Source organism: Gouania willdenowi, chromosome 19 (assembly GCF_900634775.1).
Source record: "Gouania willdenowi chromosome 19, fGouWil2.1, whole genome shotgun sequence".
Classification (NCBI taxonomy): Eukaryota; Metazoa; Chordata; class Actinopteri; order Blenniiformes; family Gobiesocidae; genus Gouania; species Gouania willdenowi.
Genome location: NC_041062.1, coordinates 3,491,329 through 3,507,465, shown reverse-complemented (window position 1 = coordinate 3,507,465; position 16,137 = coordinate 3,491,329). Strand labels below are relative to the sequence as shown.

The 16,137-nt window shown below is 40.8% G+C and overlaps 1 protein-coding gene across 1 annotated transcript; it reads right to left on the bottom strand.

Annotated features, from left to right (window-relative positions):
- Positions 1 to 1,803: 1,803 nt before the first annotated feature.
- LOC114481556 (carbonic anhydrase-like) lies at positions 1,804 to 15,385 on the bottom strand. Its single transcript, XM_028476487.1, has 17 exons — positions 15,256 to 15,385; positions 15,003 to 15,060; positions 14,860 to 14,892; positions 14,576 to 14,752; positions 13,732 to 13,883; positions 13,554 to 13,643; positions 9,639 to 9,705; positions 7,648 to 7,811; positions 6,140 to 6,242; positions 4,697 to 4,726; positions 4,433 to 4,609; positions 4,088 to 4,236; positions 3,922 to 4,011; positions 3,604 to 3,651; positions 3,437 to 3,518; positions 3,192 to 3,355; positions 1,804 to 2,169 (listed from the first exon to the last, which is right to left on the bottom strand). The coding sequence occupies exons 2-17, from the start codon at positions 15,058 to 15,060 to the stop codon at positions 2,020 to 2,022; spliced, it is 1,734 nt and encodes a 577-aa protein (XP_028332288.1). The 5' UTR covers positions 15,256 to 15,385; the 3' UTR covers positions 1,804 to 2,019.
- Positions 15,386 to 16,137: the final 752 nt, after the last annotated feature.

Below are 16,137 nucleotides of genomic sequence, written 5' to 3'. Positions count from 1 at the left end.
AGTATATACAGTCTACTATATATAATTATGATTAGGATGCTGAAGTATACTTCCAAATATCCCAAGATGCATTTCAAAAATACAAAGGCAAAAACCTGAAGCACACTGAGGCTAAATATCTTATTATTAATTTGCCACCTTTGAAAGTTCTGAAAGCGTTTTAAATGAGAAAGTGACCAAGTAGAATATCAATATGTGCTCATTTGATTTATAAAACTAATGGAAACACATTTTACGCCGACATTTTGGCAATTTTCAGAGATCCGGCATTGTGCTAATCACAAAACTTCTGGTTCACTTCAAAATAAGAGCCCTATTTACAAAAGCGTTTAAAAAAACAAAACAAATAGAAAGCAAGAAGAGATGCTTTTGTTTTGAAAAGGTGATGATGTTTGATTTTCAGCTTGAAGCCAGTCCCAGGACCATTTTACATTCCGCTCGCAATGCATCGTGGGGCGGATAGGTATGACTAGTGTACCCACCGTGCATACCCGATATAGTATACATCTGGGTTTATCGCGCAATACTAAATCTTTTCATAATTAGATTGTTATGCAATTTCGAACACAATCAGTCTTTATCTGATTTTTTTTCTTTTGTCTCCAGCAGCTTTAAAAAAAAGTTTTCTTTATGAAACAGTTCAGCTGAAATAGTATTTATCATAGTTTTAATGAACTGTAAAAGCTGATCCAAAGTCAAAGGTTTTCTTAGCTTAAGAAGTGGATATTGTCGGGGCAAAAATTGTTAGTTATGTTTATTAACATATTTACTCATAGACCTTATTCTTTTTAAGGCTTTAAGTTGAGACTTTTCATTTCTGCTGTCTCATGTTTTCTGCTCTCTTCTCGAGGTCAGCTTCCCAAAACACATCTTATCCCTCAGACACGGAGGCATCACACAGTCACATGCCTACACACACTCACATAGTCACACATACACACCCAATACACATCCATTCATACACACAAACACCATATACGCACACCTCCAACACTCACGACAATCAGGAGATACCAGAGAACTGGTTGTTTCGACCCAAAGAAGAAACTGTCTCTTTTCACCCTCTTCTATCACCTCCACCCTGTCTTCTTTATCTCCTGGGGGGAGGAGGGAGGGGGACTGAGGGGGAATATACGTGATGAGTTAGAACTGTGTGCCACTCGATCATCGGACGTCCGCCCGGGCGGTCACTAATTTTGTCCATCTTTGTACTCTTTTTTACTTCTTTTTACTAAAATCATCAATGCCTCGCCTGGACTCCATCACTCAACCAGAGCAATAAATCATGTCTCCAAATGAGGTCAACCGCAAATTTGCCGTGACAATATACAAAGCATGACAAGGCACAATTTTGGATCGCTCATTTCAAATTCATACATAAAGTAAGTTAATGTGCTTTACATAATTAGAAACTAGTCACAAAAACATTAGATTCCCTATATCTAAAAGCTATGCAGCATCATGACAAGACAAATGTTGGTTAGTCCTTGGATGCTCAAGAAAACTTTCCATTAAAATGCAACAATGCTACTTTTTTTTTTTTCTATTATTTTCTTTATTAACATTTTTCGTTCACGTTTCTAACACAGTTTGCAGCAGGGGTTTCTGCAGAATTAACTTTGTGACCTGAGATTTGATTGTTTGTTTTGTTTTGTTACACATACGTTTGTTCAGAGAGCAGAGAAAATACCTGTCATACTTTGCAACATTAGTGGAAGAGCAATTGTGTTTGTTTGAGTGTGCGTGTGAGTGTTACATTTATTTTAATTTGGAGAGCTTAGTTTAAAACAAAAAACAAAAAAGTAAAACAGGATCATGCTTATGATTTATTATACAGAAAATAATTGATATTTGTTGCAGTCGAATCAACAGTCTCTATTTACCACAGGCCTATATCAACAGTGAAGATACAACATTAGTATCACTAAACAAACAATATTATTTAAGCTCATTGTTTACATAACTAGTTCATTAGTGCAATGGAGGATTTTCATAGCAGTTATCACATATTTTCATGAATCATATGAAAGTAGCAGCAAAACACGCCAACAACACAAAGAAAACAGGAGCCGAAGTGTCAGCTGATGATTTAAAGATCGTTCTCTTGTTAAGTGGTGTTGTTGGTCGGAACACGTTGTGATATCCTGCATGAGTTGGAAACATCTCCATCTGGACAAAAGAAGAAGAAAAAAAAAGTTGAATAATGTTTTTGTGGTGAAACAAAGAAAATGATTATTTTGCAAATGTGAAAAATGCACGTTCACACTGACAAGTTATATTGCCTGATAGTTTTTGCATTCATTTTGAAATTCTTTTATGAGTTTATTAAGCACTACACCATCTTTCCCAGACTACCTATCAGAGATGGGTTTAGTTTATGATTCCAGACGGACCTTCAGATATTCCAAAGAGCAAAACAAAAAAGTTTGTGGGCTCCTCCCTTAGTTTTATGCCTTATATGGAACAGCATTCCAAGGGGAGGAGCTCAGAATATTTTGATTTTCAAACGCAAGCTAAAAACCTGGTGTCAGTCTGGATTTTATGTAGTGTTTTGTAATTTTTTAACAATTTCATTTATTTATTTTTATTATTTTATTATTTTTGTTTTAAACTTTTACTGTTTTTAATACACATTTTTAACCTTTCATATTTCATAAATGCCTCCCTTTTCTGCTTTATTGTTATTTTTAACTAATAACTTTATTAAATTACTTCTGCGTGCATTAGTCTCTAAACCTTTTTATTTTCTTATCATTTTACCTTTAGTCAATCACTTTAGCAAAATTTTGTGAAGCACTTTGGACTACAATTAAATTTATAAGAAAGGTTCAGTTTAATATAAATGGTTTGATTGATTGATTGATTGATTGATTGATTGATTGATTGATTGATTGATTGATTGATTGATTGATTGATTGATTGATTGATTGATTGATTGAAATCTAAATGTAATTGGTCAAATTACATAAAGTCATTTCTCACATATTTTTCCCTTTTAAGAATTATTGTTAAAATAATTGTGGCAGTAGATATTAATATCACAAATGACCTCAGTTTATTGATCCTCCATGAGATTGTGATAGATAGATAGATAGATAGATAGATAGATAGATAGATAGATAGATAGATAGATAGATAGATAGATAGATAGATAGATAGATAGATAGATAGATAGATAGATAGATACTTACCCAGTTGTGATCCATCTTCACAGTGTCTTCAAAGACCGTCCAAACTACGGCTTCATTGCACTGGGGGGTTGTCAAAGAGCCATTGTAGCGATAATAGGATTTACGATCCACTTCACCAAGTAAGTCATCAATAGATATTTCCTTTGTGACATTAACCTTTGAGTCTGAAAGAGTAAAAACAGAATGAATCGATTTCACGCTCAACAGTTTTAGTTTCATAGTAAATACAGAGTGCATGTGCTCACTGATGTTGTTGATATAAGGAAGATAACTGCTCAGTCTTTCCCAAGCGTTCACAGTAGACGATGAACTGGGAGTGGGATGTGTCTGTTCAAATAAAAAAAATGAGAAAAGTTAGTTTCTCACAGTGTTATACATATGAGCTACAATAGAAGAGGAAAGAAATACTCACTGATTCATGTTCGGATGATCCACCGCTGTTTTTACTTTTACGCTCAGCCTGGTAAAGATTTATTACCAAGAATAAACATGGGGGTGAAAGTAACTTGTAACTTTAATGTTGTAAAGTCAGTTTTTTTTTTTTGTTTTTTTTTTTTTCATTTATCTTAAAAAAGCATTGACCTAGAAATGTACAAATGAACAATAATGTAAATTATTCTATTAACAATTTAATTATTTTTAAAAATGGTGTAAAAGAGTTTTCAACACACTTTTAATGTAAAATATATAATTTTATTGAGGAGAAACATCTGAAGAAATGCCTTTTTACCTCAATAAAGAATCCCAGTACTGCCAGGCCATTGGGGGTGTTTATCGCCTGCGTCAGATTTAAATCCTTCCTCATGTTCACAATGTGCATCTAGACACCAATAGGAGGTAAATGACATACATGCAGCTTTGGAACATAATACTTTACATGTGCTGTGTGCCTGCACCTCCATTGGATATCTGACAGAGTCCATTGTGTGCTCTGAGCCACCGGAGGAATGGCTTCCCCAATGGAAGTGGAACTGAAGGGTGGTGTAAACGTACCCCAAACCTCCACCTGAGACCTCCACCATGTTGTCCTCCAACACACACTTTACTGCAATAATGAGTACAAACAAACACACGTGCACACGTCTACAAATGACTGAAATTACACAAATTGTGTGTTTTCTTTTTTTTTTTTAACCTACAAGTAGTAAATTTAGCTCGGAAATACTAGCACAACCACAGACATTTGTTTTATTTTGAGATAATGAAATTATGATTGGTTTTAAATTGAAAGACTCCCTTACCTGTGTGGCCTGTGTTGGTCATGTATTTAATGGCGTGCTTGTTGTCAAAATTGGTGAATTTGAACTCGGTCAGTTTGTCGTTTGTCTCCGCCCTCTGTGTGTCAATGTTTACGGGCGACTGACGATCACCTCCACATTTGGAGCCAGGCATTAGATACCAGTGAGAAGGACTGTACTCTGCAAAAATATCAAGTCTCTTTTTTATTTCTTTTTTTAAGTCCTGATTTCTCTACCATAAGTCATGCATTGTGTTAGCAAACGTACGGCAGTGTGAGTCATAACACCAATGTTCACCTGAAGAAAAAACAAAACAAATATACAACAGTGAGTGACCCATACAAAAATAGAAACACAACATTACAATACAACAGTGATAAGTATCAGGGCTCATGTTGGTGGGGCAGGGAGGGAGCATTGTGTCTCTAAAGTTCCAGGAATGAACATGTGGGTCATGGAACAAGAACATAACCCACTCGATGAGTCATGATTTTGTTTGGGTTTTTTTTTTTGCAGTACTTGATAGATGTGTACAAAAGTCTCGCTTCAAGCTGCAAACCTTTGGAAGTTTCAAAGATCGCGACTGTTTAGGTGGCAAAAGCAGCGCTAAAGGTGAAATCAATGATGACCTCGACTTTAATAAATCACCAATGTAAAATAGAGCAAAGATTACAGTAAGTAAAGAAGCATTACTTTTAAAATATTATGGTAAAAATCTTGTTTTTTCAGAATACTAAAAAAAAAACTTAAAAAAAAAGAAAGAAAATCAAATAAATGTCCTTGATACAAACAATAAAGCTTATATAAGTACAGTATTTAAGCAGCCTACTGGATCACAAAACCTCTGATGTGTTACTAAATAATAAAGGTGGGGGAAAATATTGTCGAGTGTGAAAGTTAAATAAAAGCATGGATGTTTTTCCAACTGTATATATTAATTCATTTATTTATTTATTTTGCCTTTTTCTTTTTCCAAAAACATTGTATTGTGCTGTTATCGTGAGGTTATCATTGTCTATTGTATCGTATCGGGAAATCTATATATCGTCCCACCTCTGTTCCTAAAGTGTCCATGGATTCAAGGTTTAAGATTGGTTGGAGTTTAGCAGAGTTGGGGTCAATTATCCATGTTCAATTACAATTCAATTACGATTACAGGGACCAGCATTTTTTCCAATTACAATTGAATTACAATTATATTTTTATCCACAGAAAGTCAATTACAATTACATTCTCAATTCCTAAAGTTCAATTAATAATAATCACAATTACTGAGCCTGAAATGAATAACTAAATAAAAGTTAACCTCTCTCTTGTGTTAGCTTTCTGTTAGCATCTCTAATGCTAACAGGTCCTAAATCAGCTGTAAAATACACTAAAAACAAATATCTATCATCCTATTTATTTCCTATCTATTGGTTTCATTGTTAGGCTTCCTAATCAATGAATATATAGGTTTTAATGTTTTTGTTTGATTTTTTTTAAATGGTAAAATGTGGAAAAGCTTGATATGAGACATATTTTAATAATTGTTAACTACATATGTGTAGAACTGTATATAGAACTGTAACATGGTTTCCCAATTTAGCGTTTAATTATAATTGACAATTTTTGAAAACATTTCATGGCAATTACAATTAAAAAGTCAATTAACCTAACCTCAATTACAATTTATTTATGATTACGACAGCAACAGTTGTGCGGACTCACTGGAAGGAGATGTTGCAGGAGAGGAATACACTTTACGTGCATTGAGATGTTCTGTAGGTCGAAAGGTATTGGAATAGCCTGCTTTATCAGGAAACATCTGAATCTGGGGGAAAATATTACAGATTTATTGCTGTTAATCAGTGCTGCCACAAAACCGCTGTAGGTGGATTTAAATACAGAAAACACACATCCCTAGGTTTCAAAGGTGGCCACAGGGAATGTACACATCTCATGACGACTATTTCACAATGCAAGTAGGCCATTTGCATTCCTGCTCAGTGTGCATTCCATTTCATACACCTGGACTCACACATTCCTTCCTTCCTTCCTTCTCATAATATTAAAAGCATAACTCAAAGGCTGGTGTTTCATCCGTTGGAGCCTCGGGCTAGCGTTACACAGATAGAATTAATTAGGTTTTCACATGCAAACAAATTCTTCAAATAATTCCAACCATCTTATACGTAAGTGCCAGTATATGTGCCAGTATATGTGCCAAGATTGTCATTGTCACTAAACGTAATTTGACTGTCATGGTTTGTCTCTTTATGTTTTCTCAGGTTGAGAGATTCAACCATGGGTGGAAACATGTGAACAGTCATCAGCTGTCAGACTGGCATGTTAAAGAAGTAAATAACACTCCTTTGTCCTCTCCAGTGACTCTGACGCTTCAGCATCAACAAAAGAAACGAAGGCAACAGGGTTGTTGAGCGATGCCTGCATGTATCTGTACCAGTATGACCCATCATGTGTATGGACAGTACGTGACGCTGCCACAGGTCATTTAGTCCTTTAGCAGGTTTACATTTTAAACACATCCATGATGTAAACACTCCAAAACATCTAGCTAGTTGGTTTGAAACCGAAACTTTAATAGGAATTATAGCTGCTGCACAGCAACGGTCAGGGCCAGGCAATTTAAGGCAAAACAAGACAGTAGCTATCAAAGATTTTGTACAGCTGTTCAAAAAAACAAAATAAAAGTAAAAAAAAACCAGCATACAGACTTGTCATTTGTTTTAAACAGTGATTTATTGGCTCCATAAGTGAAATACTGATGTGTAAAAATGCCATTTTTGCATTAACTCCAATTGTTTGCAATTTGCATGAGATCGAAATTCCAATTAGTTGAAAAAAAGTTCTGATATTTTCCAAAAATCATCTACCAGAGATGTGCTCGAGCAAATTTGGTGTCAAATGAGGAAAAAGTGTCGGAGGAGAGGTTAAATACGTTTTAATATGGTTTATTTTGTACAAAGGTTTCTTTTGATTTGGGGCTACATTTTGGTTGAAGTTGCAAATCTGTAGCATATATGCTTGATTTGTTATGAATTTTCAAAATGTTGAAAAGGCTTGCTGTAGCACCACCTTTAGGACTATTGGCCTGTTTTTACAGCTGAGGCATGGGACTGGATCTATGTGCAAAATGTGTTGATTGTTGATAAGTATAATTTCTTTGAAAGAAGAAGAAGAACATGCAGGGGCTGCTGAGCCTCTAATTAACTCACCAGGTTTTTGTCGATTTCAATTGGCTGTTGGAAAACCGTCCATACCAGCACCTCATTACAGTTCGGAGTGGTTAGGGACCCCCTGTAGCGGTAAAATTTTGTGCGGTCCACATTCGCTGTCAGATCGTCAATAGAGATGTTGAGGTTTAATTCGACAGCTTCCTCTATTAAAGAAATAACATGACAAATGAAAATAAACAAACAAAGCTTTTAATGACGTCCCAGGTTCCCAAAGTGGGGTACAGGTAACCCCAGGGGTACACAAATTATCATGGGGGTACATGAATAAAAAATTAAATTGGAAACTAGAATATAAATTGACCTCCGTAGTAATTACACATTAGCCGACTACCATGGTTACCGATTATGATTCTTTTTTTATTATTGTTATATATTGTTCCTTGACAGGATAAAGTAAAATTCAGAGACAAATTTAACCGTAGGGCTACATTGTATGTGATATATCACGTCAGTGGTTCCCAACTTTTTTGGGTCGTGACCCCATCTTAATATCACAAATTTTTAATGTCTCCGAGTCATTTTTTCTTTCTAGAATTAACTTTGATAATTTTTGTTGTTGCAAGGATTAGAATTAAAACATTTGAAAAAAAAAAAAATTTTAATTAGTATTTTTTTTAATTATTATATAATAGGGACCCTATTGAATTCCAGGCGACAGCACCTGGGGTCACGACCCCAAGGTTGAAAAACCCTGCATTACATTACTATGTTTTTAAAGTGTGCAGCAGTAGGGGGTACATGGCTTCAGGTTGTCTGAAGGGGTACGGGACTGTGAAAAGTTTGGGAAACACTGATCTACGTGGTCCTGGTGTGGAACGTGTACAGTAAATTAATTATTTTACATCTTTATTTGTGTTTATTAGTAAAAAAAAAACACTAAACGAGAAAAAAGTTTTTTTTTCATAGGTTTGAAAGCACACATTATGAAACAATCAGTGACGTGCAGTCAGGCAGTGCCTACCCAAGGGTGAATTGAAATAAATGAAATGTTCATTTTGATCATTTGTTTTAATTGTAATATAGTTATAATTTATTTTTCAATTTCCAATAGCCTACAGTACCTATAAGTTTGAAAGTGTCAGCATTCTGTGCATACGCAGTCGGTTCCCCCAATATAAAACCCATTTAAGTAAAAAGCCAGATCGCTACGCTGCCTTTGGACGTAGCATGGCCGCTGCTACGTTCTCTAGCTAGTGGGTGGAATTATAACACTACAGGAAGGATAACAGCGCGAGAGACGAGAAAGAAACTTTCCCAACTTTCTTTTTAGGAAAAACGACAGCTTTTAAAAGATGGGAGATCAACATCTGAGCTACCAGACCTTCAGCAAAAGAAAGGTCAGCAAAATGTTGGTACTTTCCACAGTGAACAATACAAAAGGAAGGATTGGCTTTGTGGATGTGCCTCACTGAGGCTGTTCCGCTTCCCATGTTTACTGTTTGGCGGCCACGGCACCACCACCGTCCGAGTTGTTGTTGTCGTGTTTCCAACACAAACAACGGATGCGCTACCGTGTCATGAGATAGATCTTATTGGGAGGGAATAGAGGCTGTGTTGAATAATTGTTTATGTTTCTTTAATGGTGTTTTACGACCTTGATTTTGTTAGATTAACACGTGCCAGCGAAAACCTTTGGAATTGTCATTGGTGTCGACATTGGTGGTCTCGATTTGCAACGCCCTGCCTACCCAACCCTAGTGCCCACGGCACGTCACTGGAAACAATACTGTGTCATATGTCTACGCTCTAAATATGAATTTGGTGAAAATTAAGGCATTTTCTCAAGCAGAAATCTTCTAATATGTACATTTAGAAGCTTTTAGGCCAAACTTGTAGAAACATGGGATGGCACTAAGAGGACTTTTATTAAAAGAAGGTCACAGTTTGGATAACTGGTGACTCTTTGTGCTGTAGATCACGTACTGTATACCCATGAGGGAACCTGGACCAAACCAGTCATGTTTACTTACTTCCAACTTTAGTCAGATGAGAAGTGAGTGTGCTCCAATGTCCCAACATATCTCCATGTTCTGTCCCCTGTAAGAGAAAGACATAAGGGTTACTCATAATTTAGATAATGTAGTTTAAATATGCCATAAAGTTGTACCACCGACACATTTTGTGTTGGTACGGTAAATGGATAAGGGCTAAACATAAATAGGTGGCCGTATAGGAAATGTATACAGTACACTTGTTTGCTTGTACAGTATATTGGAAACAAAGCACATAATAAGACTATATTTGGATTTGTGTTCTTTTGTAGGGTTGAAATGTGTGTGGGTGTTCCTCAGTGAAAACACATGCCATCCTGATATTTAAGACTTTATATCTGTACCGAAAATAGCCTTGATTGGATACTTTATTCTTTATTATTATTATTATCCATCCATCCATCCATCTTCTCCCGCTTAGCCGTTTCCGGGTCGCGGGGGCAGCATCCTCAGTAGGGAGGCCCAGACTTCCCTCTCCCCGGCCACTTCCTCCAGCTCTTCCGGGGGGACCCCGAGACGTTCCCAGGCCAGCCGAGAGACATAGTCTCTCCAGCGTGTCCTGGGTCTTCCCCGGGGCCTCCTTCCGGAGGGACGTGCCCTGAACGCCTCACTAGGGAGGCGTTCAGGGGGCATCCTAATTAGGTGCCCGAGCCACCTCATCTGGCTCTTCTCGATGCGGAGGAGCAGCGACTCTACTTTGAGCCCCTCCCGAATGACTGAGCTTCTCACCCTATCTCTAAGGGAGAGCCCAGCCACCCTACGGAGGAAACTCATTTCGGCCGCTTGTACCCGTGATCTTGTTCTTTCGGTCATGACCCAAAGTTCATGACCATAGGTGAGGGTTGGAACGTAGACCGACCTGTAAATAGAGAGCTTCGCTTTTTGGCTCAGCTCCCTCTTTACAATGACGGACTGGTGCAGACTCCGCATCACTGCAGACGCCGCACCAATCCGCCTGTCGATCTCTCGCTCCATCCTTCCCTCACTCGTGAACAAGACCCCGAGGTACTTAAACTCCTCCACCTGGGGCAGAACCTCATCTCCAACCCGGAGAAGGCACTCCACCTTTTTCCGGTCGAGAACCATGGACTCGGATTTGGAGGTGCTGATTCTCATTCCGGCCGCTTCACACTCGGCTGCGAACCGATCCAGTGAGAGTTGAAGGTCACGGTATGTTGGAGCCAACAGGACCACATCATCTGCAAAAAGCAGTGATGCAATACTGAGGCCCCCGAACCGGACCCCCTCAACGCCCTGACTGCGCCTAGAAATTCTGTCCATAAAAGTTATGAACAGAATCGGTGACAAAGGGCAGCCCTGGCGGAGTCCAACCCTCACCGGAAACGATTTCGACTTACTGCCGGCAATGCGGACCAGACTCTGACTCCGGTCATACAGGGAACGAACAGCTCCTATCAGGAGGTTCGATACCCCATACTCCCGGAGGACCCCCCACAGGAATCCCCGAGGGACACGGTCAAATGCCTTTTCCAGGTCCACAAAACACATGTGGACTGGTTGGGCGAATTCCCATGACCCCTCAAGGACCCTGCTGAGGGTGTAGAGCTGGTCCACAGTTCCACGGCCAGGACGAAAACCACATTGCTCCTCCTGAATCCGAGGTTCAACTATCCGGCGGACCCTCCTCTCCAGTACCCCTGAATAGACCTTACCGGGGAGGCTGAGAAGTGTGATCCCTCTATAATTGGAACACACCCTCCGGTCCCCCTTCTTAAAAAGGGGGACCACCACCCCTGTCTGCCAATCCAGAGGCACTGCCCCCGATGTCCACGCGATGTTGCAGAGTCGTGTCAGCCATGACAGCCCCACAACATCCAGGGCCTTGAGAAACTCCGGGCGGATCTCATCCACCCCCGGAGCCCTGCCACCGAGGAGCTTTTTAACCACCTCGGCAACCTCAGCCCCAGAGATAGGAGAGCCCACTCTCGGGTCCCTGGGCCCTGCTTCCTGATTGGAAGGCGTGTCGGTGGGATTGAGGAGGTCTTCGAAGTATTCCCCCCACCGATCCACAACGTCTCGAGTCGAAGTCAGCAGCGCACCATCCGCACCATACATAGTGTTGACGGTGCACTGCTTCCCCCTCCTGAGACGCCGGATAGTGGTCCAGAATCTCTTCGAAGCCGTCCGGAAGTCGTTCTCCATGGCCTCACCAAACTCCTCCCATGTCCGGGCTTTTGCCTCAGCGACCGCCGTGGCTGCACTTCGCTTGGCCCGTCGGTACCTGTCTGCTGCCTCCGGAGTCCCACAGGCCAAAAAGGCCCGGTAGGACTCCTTCTTCAGCTTGACGGCATCCCTCACCCCCGGTGTCCACCAACGGGTTCGGGTATTGCCGCCACGACAGGCACCGACTACCTTGCGACCACAGCACCGATCAGCCGCCTCAGCAACAGAGGCACGGAACATGGCCCACTCGGACTCAATGTCCCCCGCCTCCTCCGAGACATGGTTGAAGTTTTCCCGGAGGTGGGAGTTGAAGCTCCTTCTGACGGGAGACTCTGCCAGGCGTTCCCAGCAGACCCTCACTATACGTTTGGGTCTGCCAGGTCTAACCGGCATCCTCCCCCGCCATCGGAGCCAACTCACCACCAGGTGGTGATCAGTTGACAGCTCCGCCCCTCTCTTTACCCGAGTGTCCAAGACATGCGGCCGCAAGTCCGATGACACGACTACGAAGTCGATCATCGAACTGCGGCCTAGGGTGTCCTGGTGCCAAGTGCACATATGGACACCCTTATGCTTGAACATGGTGTTTGTTATGGACAATCTGTGACGAGCACAGAAGTCCAACAACAAAACACCGCTCGGGTTCCGATCAGGGGGGCCGTTCCTCCCAATCACGCCCCTCCAGGTCTCACTGTCGCTGCCAACGTGAGCGTTGAAGTCCCCCAGCAGAACGAGGGAATCCCCAGAAGGAGCACTCTCCAGTACTCCCTCTAAGGAATCCAAGAAGGGTGGATACTCCGAGCTGCTGTTTGGCCCATAGGCACAAACAACAGTCAGGATCCGTCCCCCCACCCGAAGGCGGAGGGAGGCTACCCTCTCGTCTACCGGGGTAAACTCCAACGTACAGGCACTAAGTCGGGGGGCAAGAAGTATAGCCACCCCGGCCCGGCGCCTCTCACCATTGGCGACTCCAGAGTAGAAGAGAGTCCAACCCCTATCGAGAAGGCTGGTTCCAGAGCCCTTGTTATGTGTCGAGGTGAGACCGACTATATCTAGTCCGAACTTCTCCACCTCGCACACAAGCTCAGGCTCCTTCCCCGCCAGAGAGGTGACATTCCACGTCCCTAACGCTAGTTTCTGTAGCCGGGGATCAGATCGCCAAGGCCCCCGCCCTGGACGACTGCCCGATCCACACTGCACCGGCCTTATATGATCCCTCCTGCGGGTGGTGGGCCTACGGGAGGGCGGGCCCACGTCGTCCTTTCGGGCTCTGCCCGGCCGGGGCCCGTGGGCAAAGCCCCGGCCACCAGGCGCTCGCACTCGAGCCCCAACCCCGGGCCTGGCTCCAAGGTGGGGCCCCGGTAGCGCCAATCCGGGCGACGTGAACTGCCTTTGTTTTTTATTATACATATATGGCTATTGAACCGCTCTTAGTCGGACCCGTCACCTGGGACCTGTTTGCCTTGGGAGACCCTACCAGGGGCATTAAGCCCCCGACAACATAGCTCCCAGGATCATTCGGGTACTCAAACCCCTCCACCACGTTAAGGTGGCGGTTCATGGAGGAGTATTATTATTATTATTGTATAAATAATGCTGTAGTGCTGAAAATTGTGTGCTTAGCTTAATTCTTAAAATTTAAAAAAACGACGTGATCAATACATCTGAATCAAAAGTCTCAGAACAATCACTGTGCAGAGTTGGACCTACTGTAATAAAAAATCCAAAGGCTGCGATTCCTTCTGAATGATTTAAGGCTTGTTCCACACTCAGGCCTTTCCTCACTGTGACGATGTGCATCTGCAAGAAATAACAAATATATATAAAGCACATCATTTGTAAATAAAAATGTACTGTATAAATACATAACTAAAACACGGGGTGGTACCTCCATCGGGTATCTGTGTCCATTGATCGTGTGCTCAGAGCCCGCATGGTGTTCCGTTTGCCCCCAGTGAAAGTGCAACTGTAGGGCTGTGTATGTCCCATTCAGTCCACCTCCACTGATTTCAACAGCACCCTCCTCAAGTATAAATTTCACTAAAGTTTGGCAGAAAAGATAGAAATGAGTGTTTTTCTGCAACCTTTATTCTCAAAGGAGCCATTTTGCCTCATCCCACCTGAATTAAAGTCCTTCCGGAGCCCAAAAAAAGCTTTTCAATGTTTTTTAGTTATTATTTGTAGGGCTACAAAAATTACTTGCATTTGGTAACACATGTTCATGTCGGTCAACACACTCTAATTGTGAATTTCTTGCAACAAATGAAGCCGTTAATTAAATATTTTCCCACACAAATAAAATCTCTATTTTCTTCCAGAATAGTCTTTTGTTGGTTCAGTTATTTTACCAGGGATTTAAATTTTAAGGTGAAGTAGGAAGTTATTGAACAATGCAATTTATTTTTAGGTTGACAAATTGTTATATCATGACTTTATTTGATAGCATTTATCATTAATTCCCTCTGTAGGAAGATAAATATTCATTATTGTCATAATTTTTTTATACCTATAGGGAGCCATTGCAAAAGAGCCAAAGAGCCACATGAGGATCCAGAGCCGCAGGTTGCAGACCTCGATTCTACAGGTGTAGGTGGGACTCCTCTATATGTGTTGTATCAATGCGTTGCTAAATTAAAATTTGTTAAACTTAGTACTCAAAATCGATCTAAAAAATCACTGTAATAGAATCTTTGTCAAACAGATCTCTGATTAACATTAAGGTCTACATTTACCTGTATGTCCATTGTTGACCCCAGACTTAACAACGTGTCGAGAAGAGAAGTTGACAAACGTGAAGTTGTGCAGGTCAGGGTCCATCTCCACCTTACTGGTGTCAATGTCAATAGGCGACTGTTTGGTTCCTCCACAAAACGAGCCATCAATGTCCTTCCAGTGCTCCGGAGTTTGGCCTGTAAAGGTAGACAGAACAAAAAACGCAGACGCATCGCTTAAAAGTCACACATTTGTTTGATTTAAACCGCGGGAAAAAGTAAGAAAACAGCATCTGTTGACTCACTGCAGTCACTGTAGCACCATTCACTGTCTGAGGCTGAAAGAGAAATACAGCAAAAGGTGTAGTGAACTGCAAAAGTACCCCACACACAATTTATAACATGGGAACAATTAGATAGATTAAAAAAAATAATGCATTTTACTCACAACTTTGCACCAAAGCGGCCAAACTGAAGCTCAACAGAAGGGAAATGATATAATACATCTTCAAAAAGAGGACATTATCATTATTCATCAATCATAATGTCTGAAAATGAATCACCTTTGCTGCTGCTTTTTAAAGTTTTTGAGTTATAACATACTTCTAATGCTTAACTTTAACTTTAACCTTGTGTTTAAAGTCAAAGAAAAAAAAGCTGAAAATGTGTTATTTTCTTAAGTGAAGTGAAGTCATTCTTACCTTAATCAGCTATTGCTTCAAATCCTAAAATGATGAATTTATTGAAGTCTTCCCCAAAGGAGCCCAGCAATGATAAATGGAGTTAAATATTGTCTGAGGTTTAAAGTAGTGATGAGGACCAGGAAGGGGGGGTGGGGTGGGGTGGGGGGGCTGCTGTTTATACAATAGCAAAGCAGTATAGCGGAGACACACATAACACAAGTTCCCAACAAAGGGATCATTAATATTCCAACTGGAAACAAAAATATGGCCTAGATGAGACTACACAGAAGTTTAATCACACCTCGTGAACTTTAAAACACAAATTCTTCTTTCGGGGGCTGTTACAGTGTCGTAATTATCTTTGGACACAAACGCACACGTGGGCCTCCTGGTAGTCACATGGGTTCATTATATCTATCGAGGATGAAGGGGACCTCGAGCTCTTTGTGACTGTGTTTTGCTTTGTGAATGTACGCCAAGGAGGTTTTTTCATAGTTTTATACTATCCTCCTTAACAGGGAATTCAGTTTAAAACCTGCCGTTTCCCCTGACCTCTCCTTATCTTGTTCTCCCATTCATCTAAATACGGGGCGCCGCCCTTGTGGCGAACCACAGTTCTCCCACTCCTGTCCTTCCATGTTATAAGTGTTATATGTGATTATTTTCTCATGTCTTCTTGGACGGGATGAAACTGAAATGAAACGTAATTGCTTTGTTGCTCTGTAACATGTACAGATCTATAGTTGAAATAGTCCTGATGACTAAATCTGACTAAAACTACAAGTTATATTTTAATCAAAAGACTAAAACTAAATCTAAATTTGCTGACAATATTCAAACTGCTTATTATTTCTTAGATGATACTGCTCTGTTGTCCTTTTACATGAGGATCAGTCCGTT

Excerpts from the sequence above, each read along its gene's own strand:
- LOC114481556 (XM_028476487.1), bottom strand. The coding sequence starts at position 15,060 with ATGTATTATATCATTTCCCTTCTGTTGAGCTTCAGTTTGGCCGCTTTG. Across the intron at positions 14,753-14,859 it reads ATGGTGCTACAGTGACTGCA|GCCAAACTCCGGAGCACTGG; the intron begins GTGAGTCAACAG and ends CTACCTTTACAG. Across the intron at positions 4,012-4,087 it reads CTGTCAGATATCCAATGGAG|ATGCACATTGTGAACATGAG; the intron begins GTGCAGGCACAC and ends ATTGGTGTCTAG.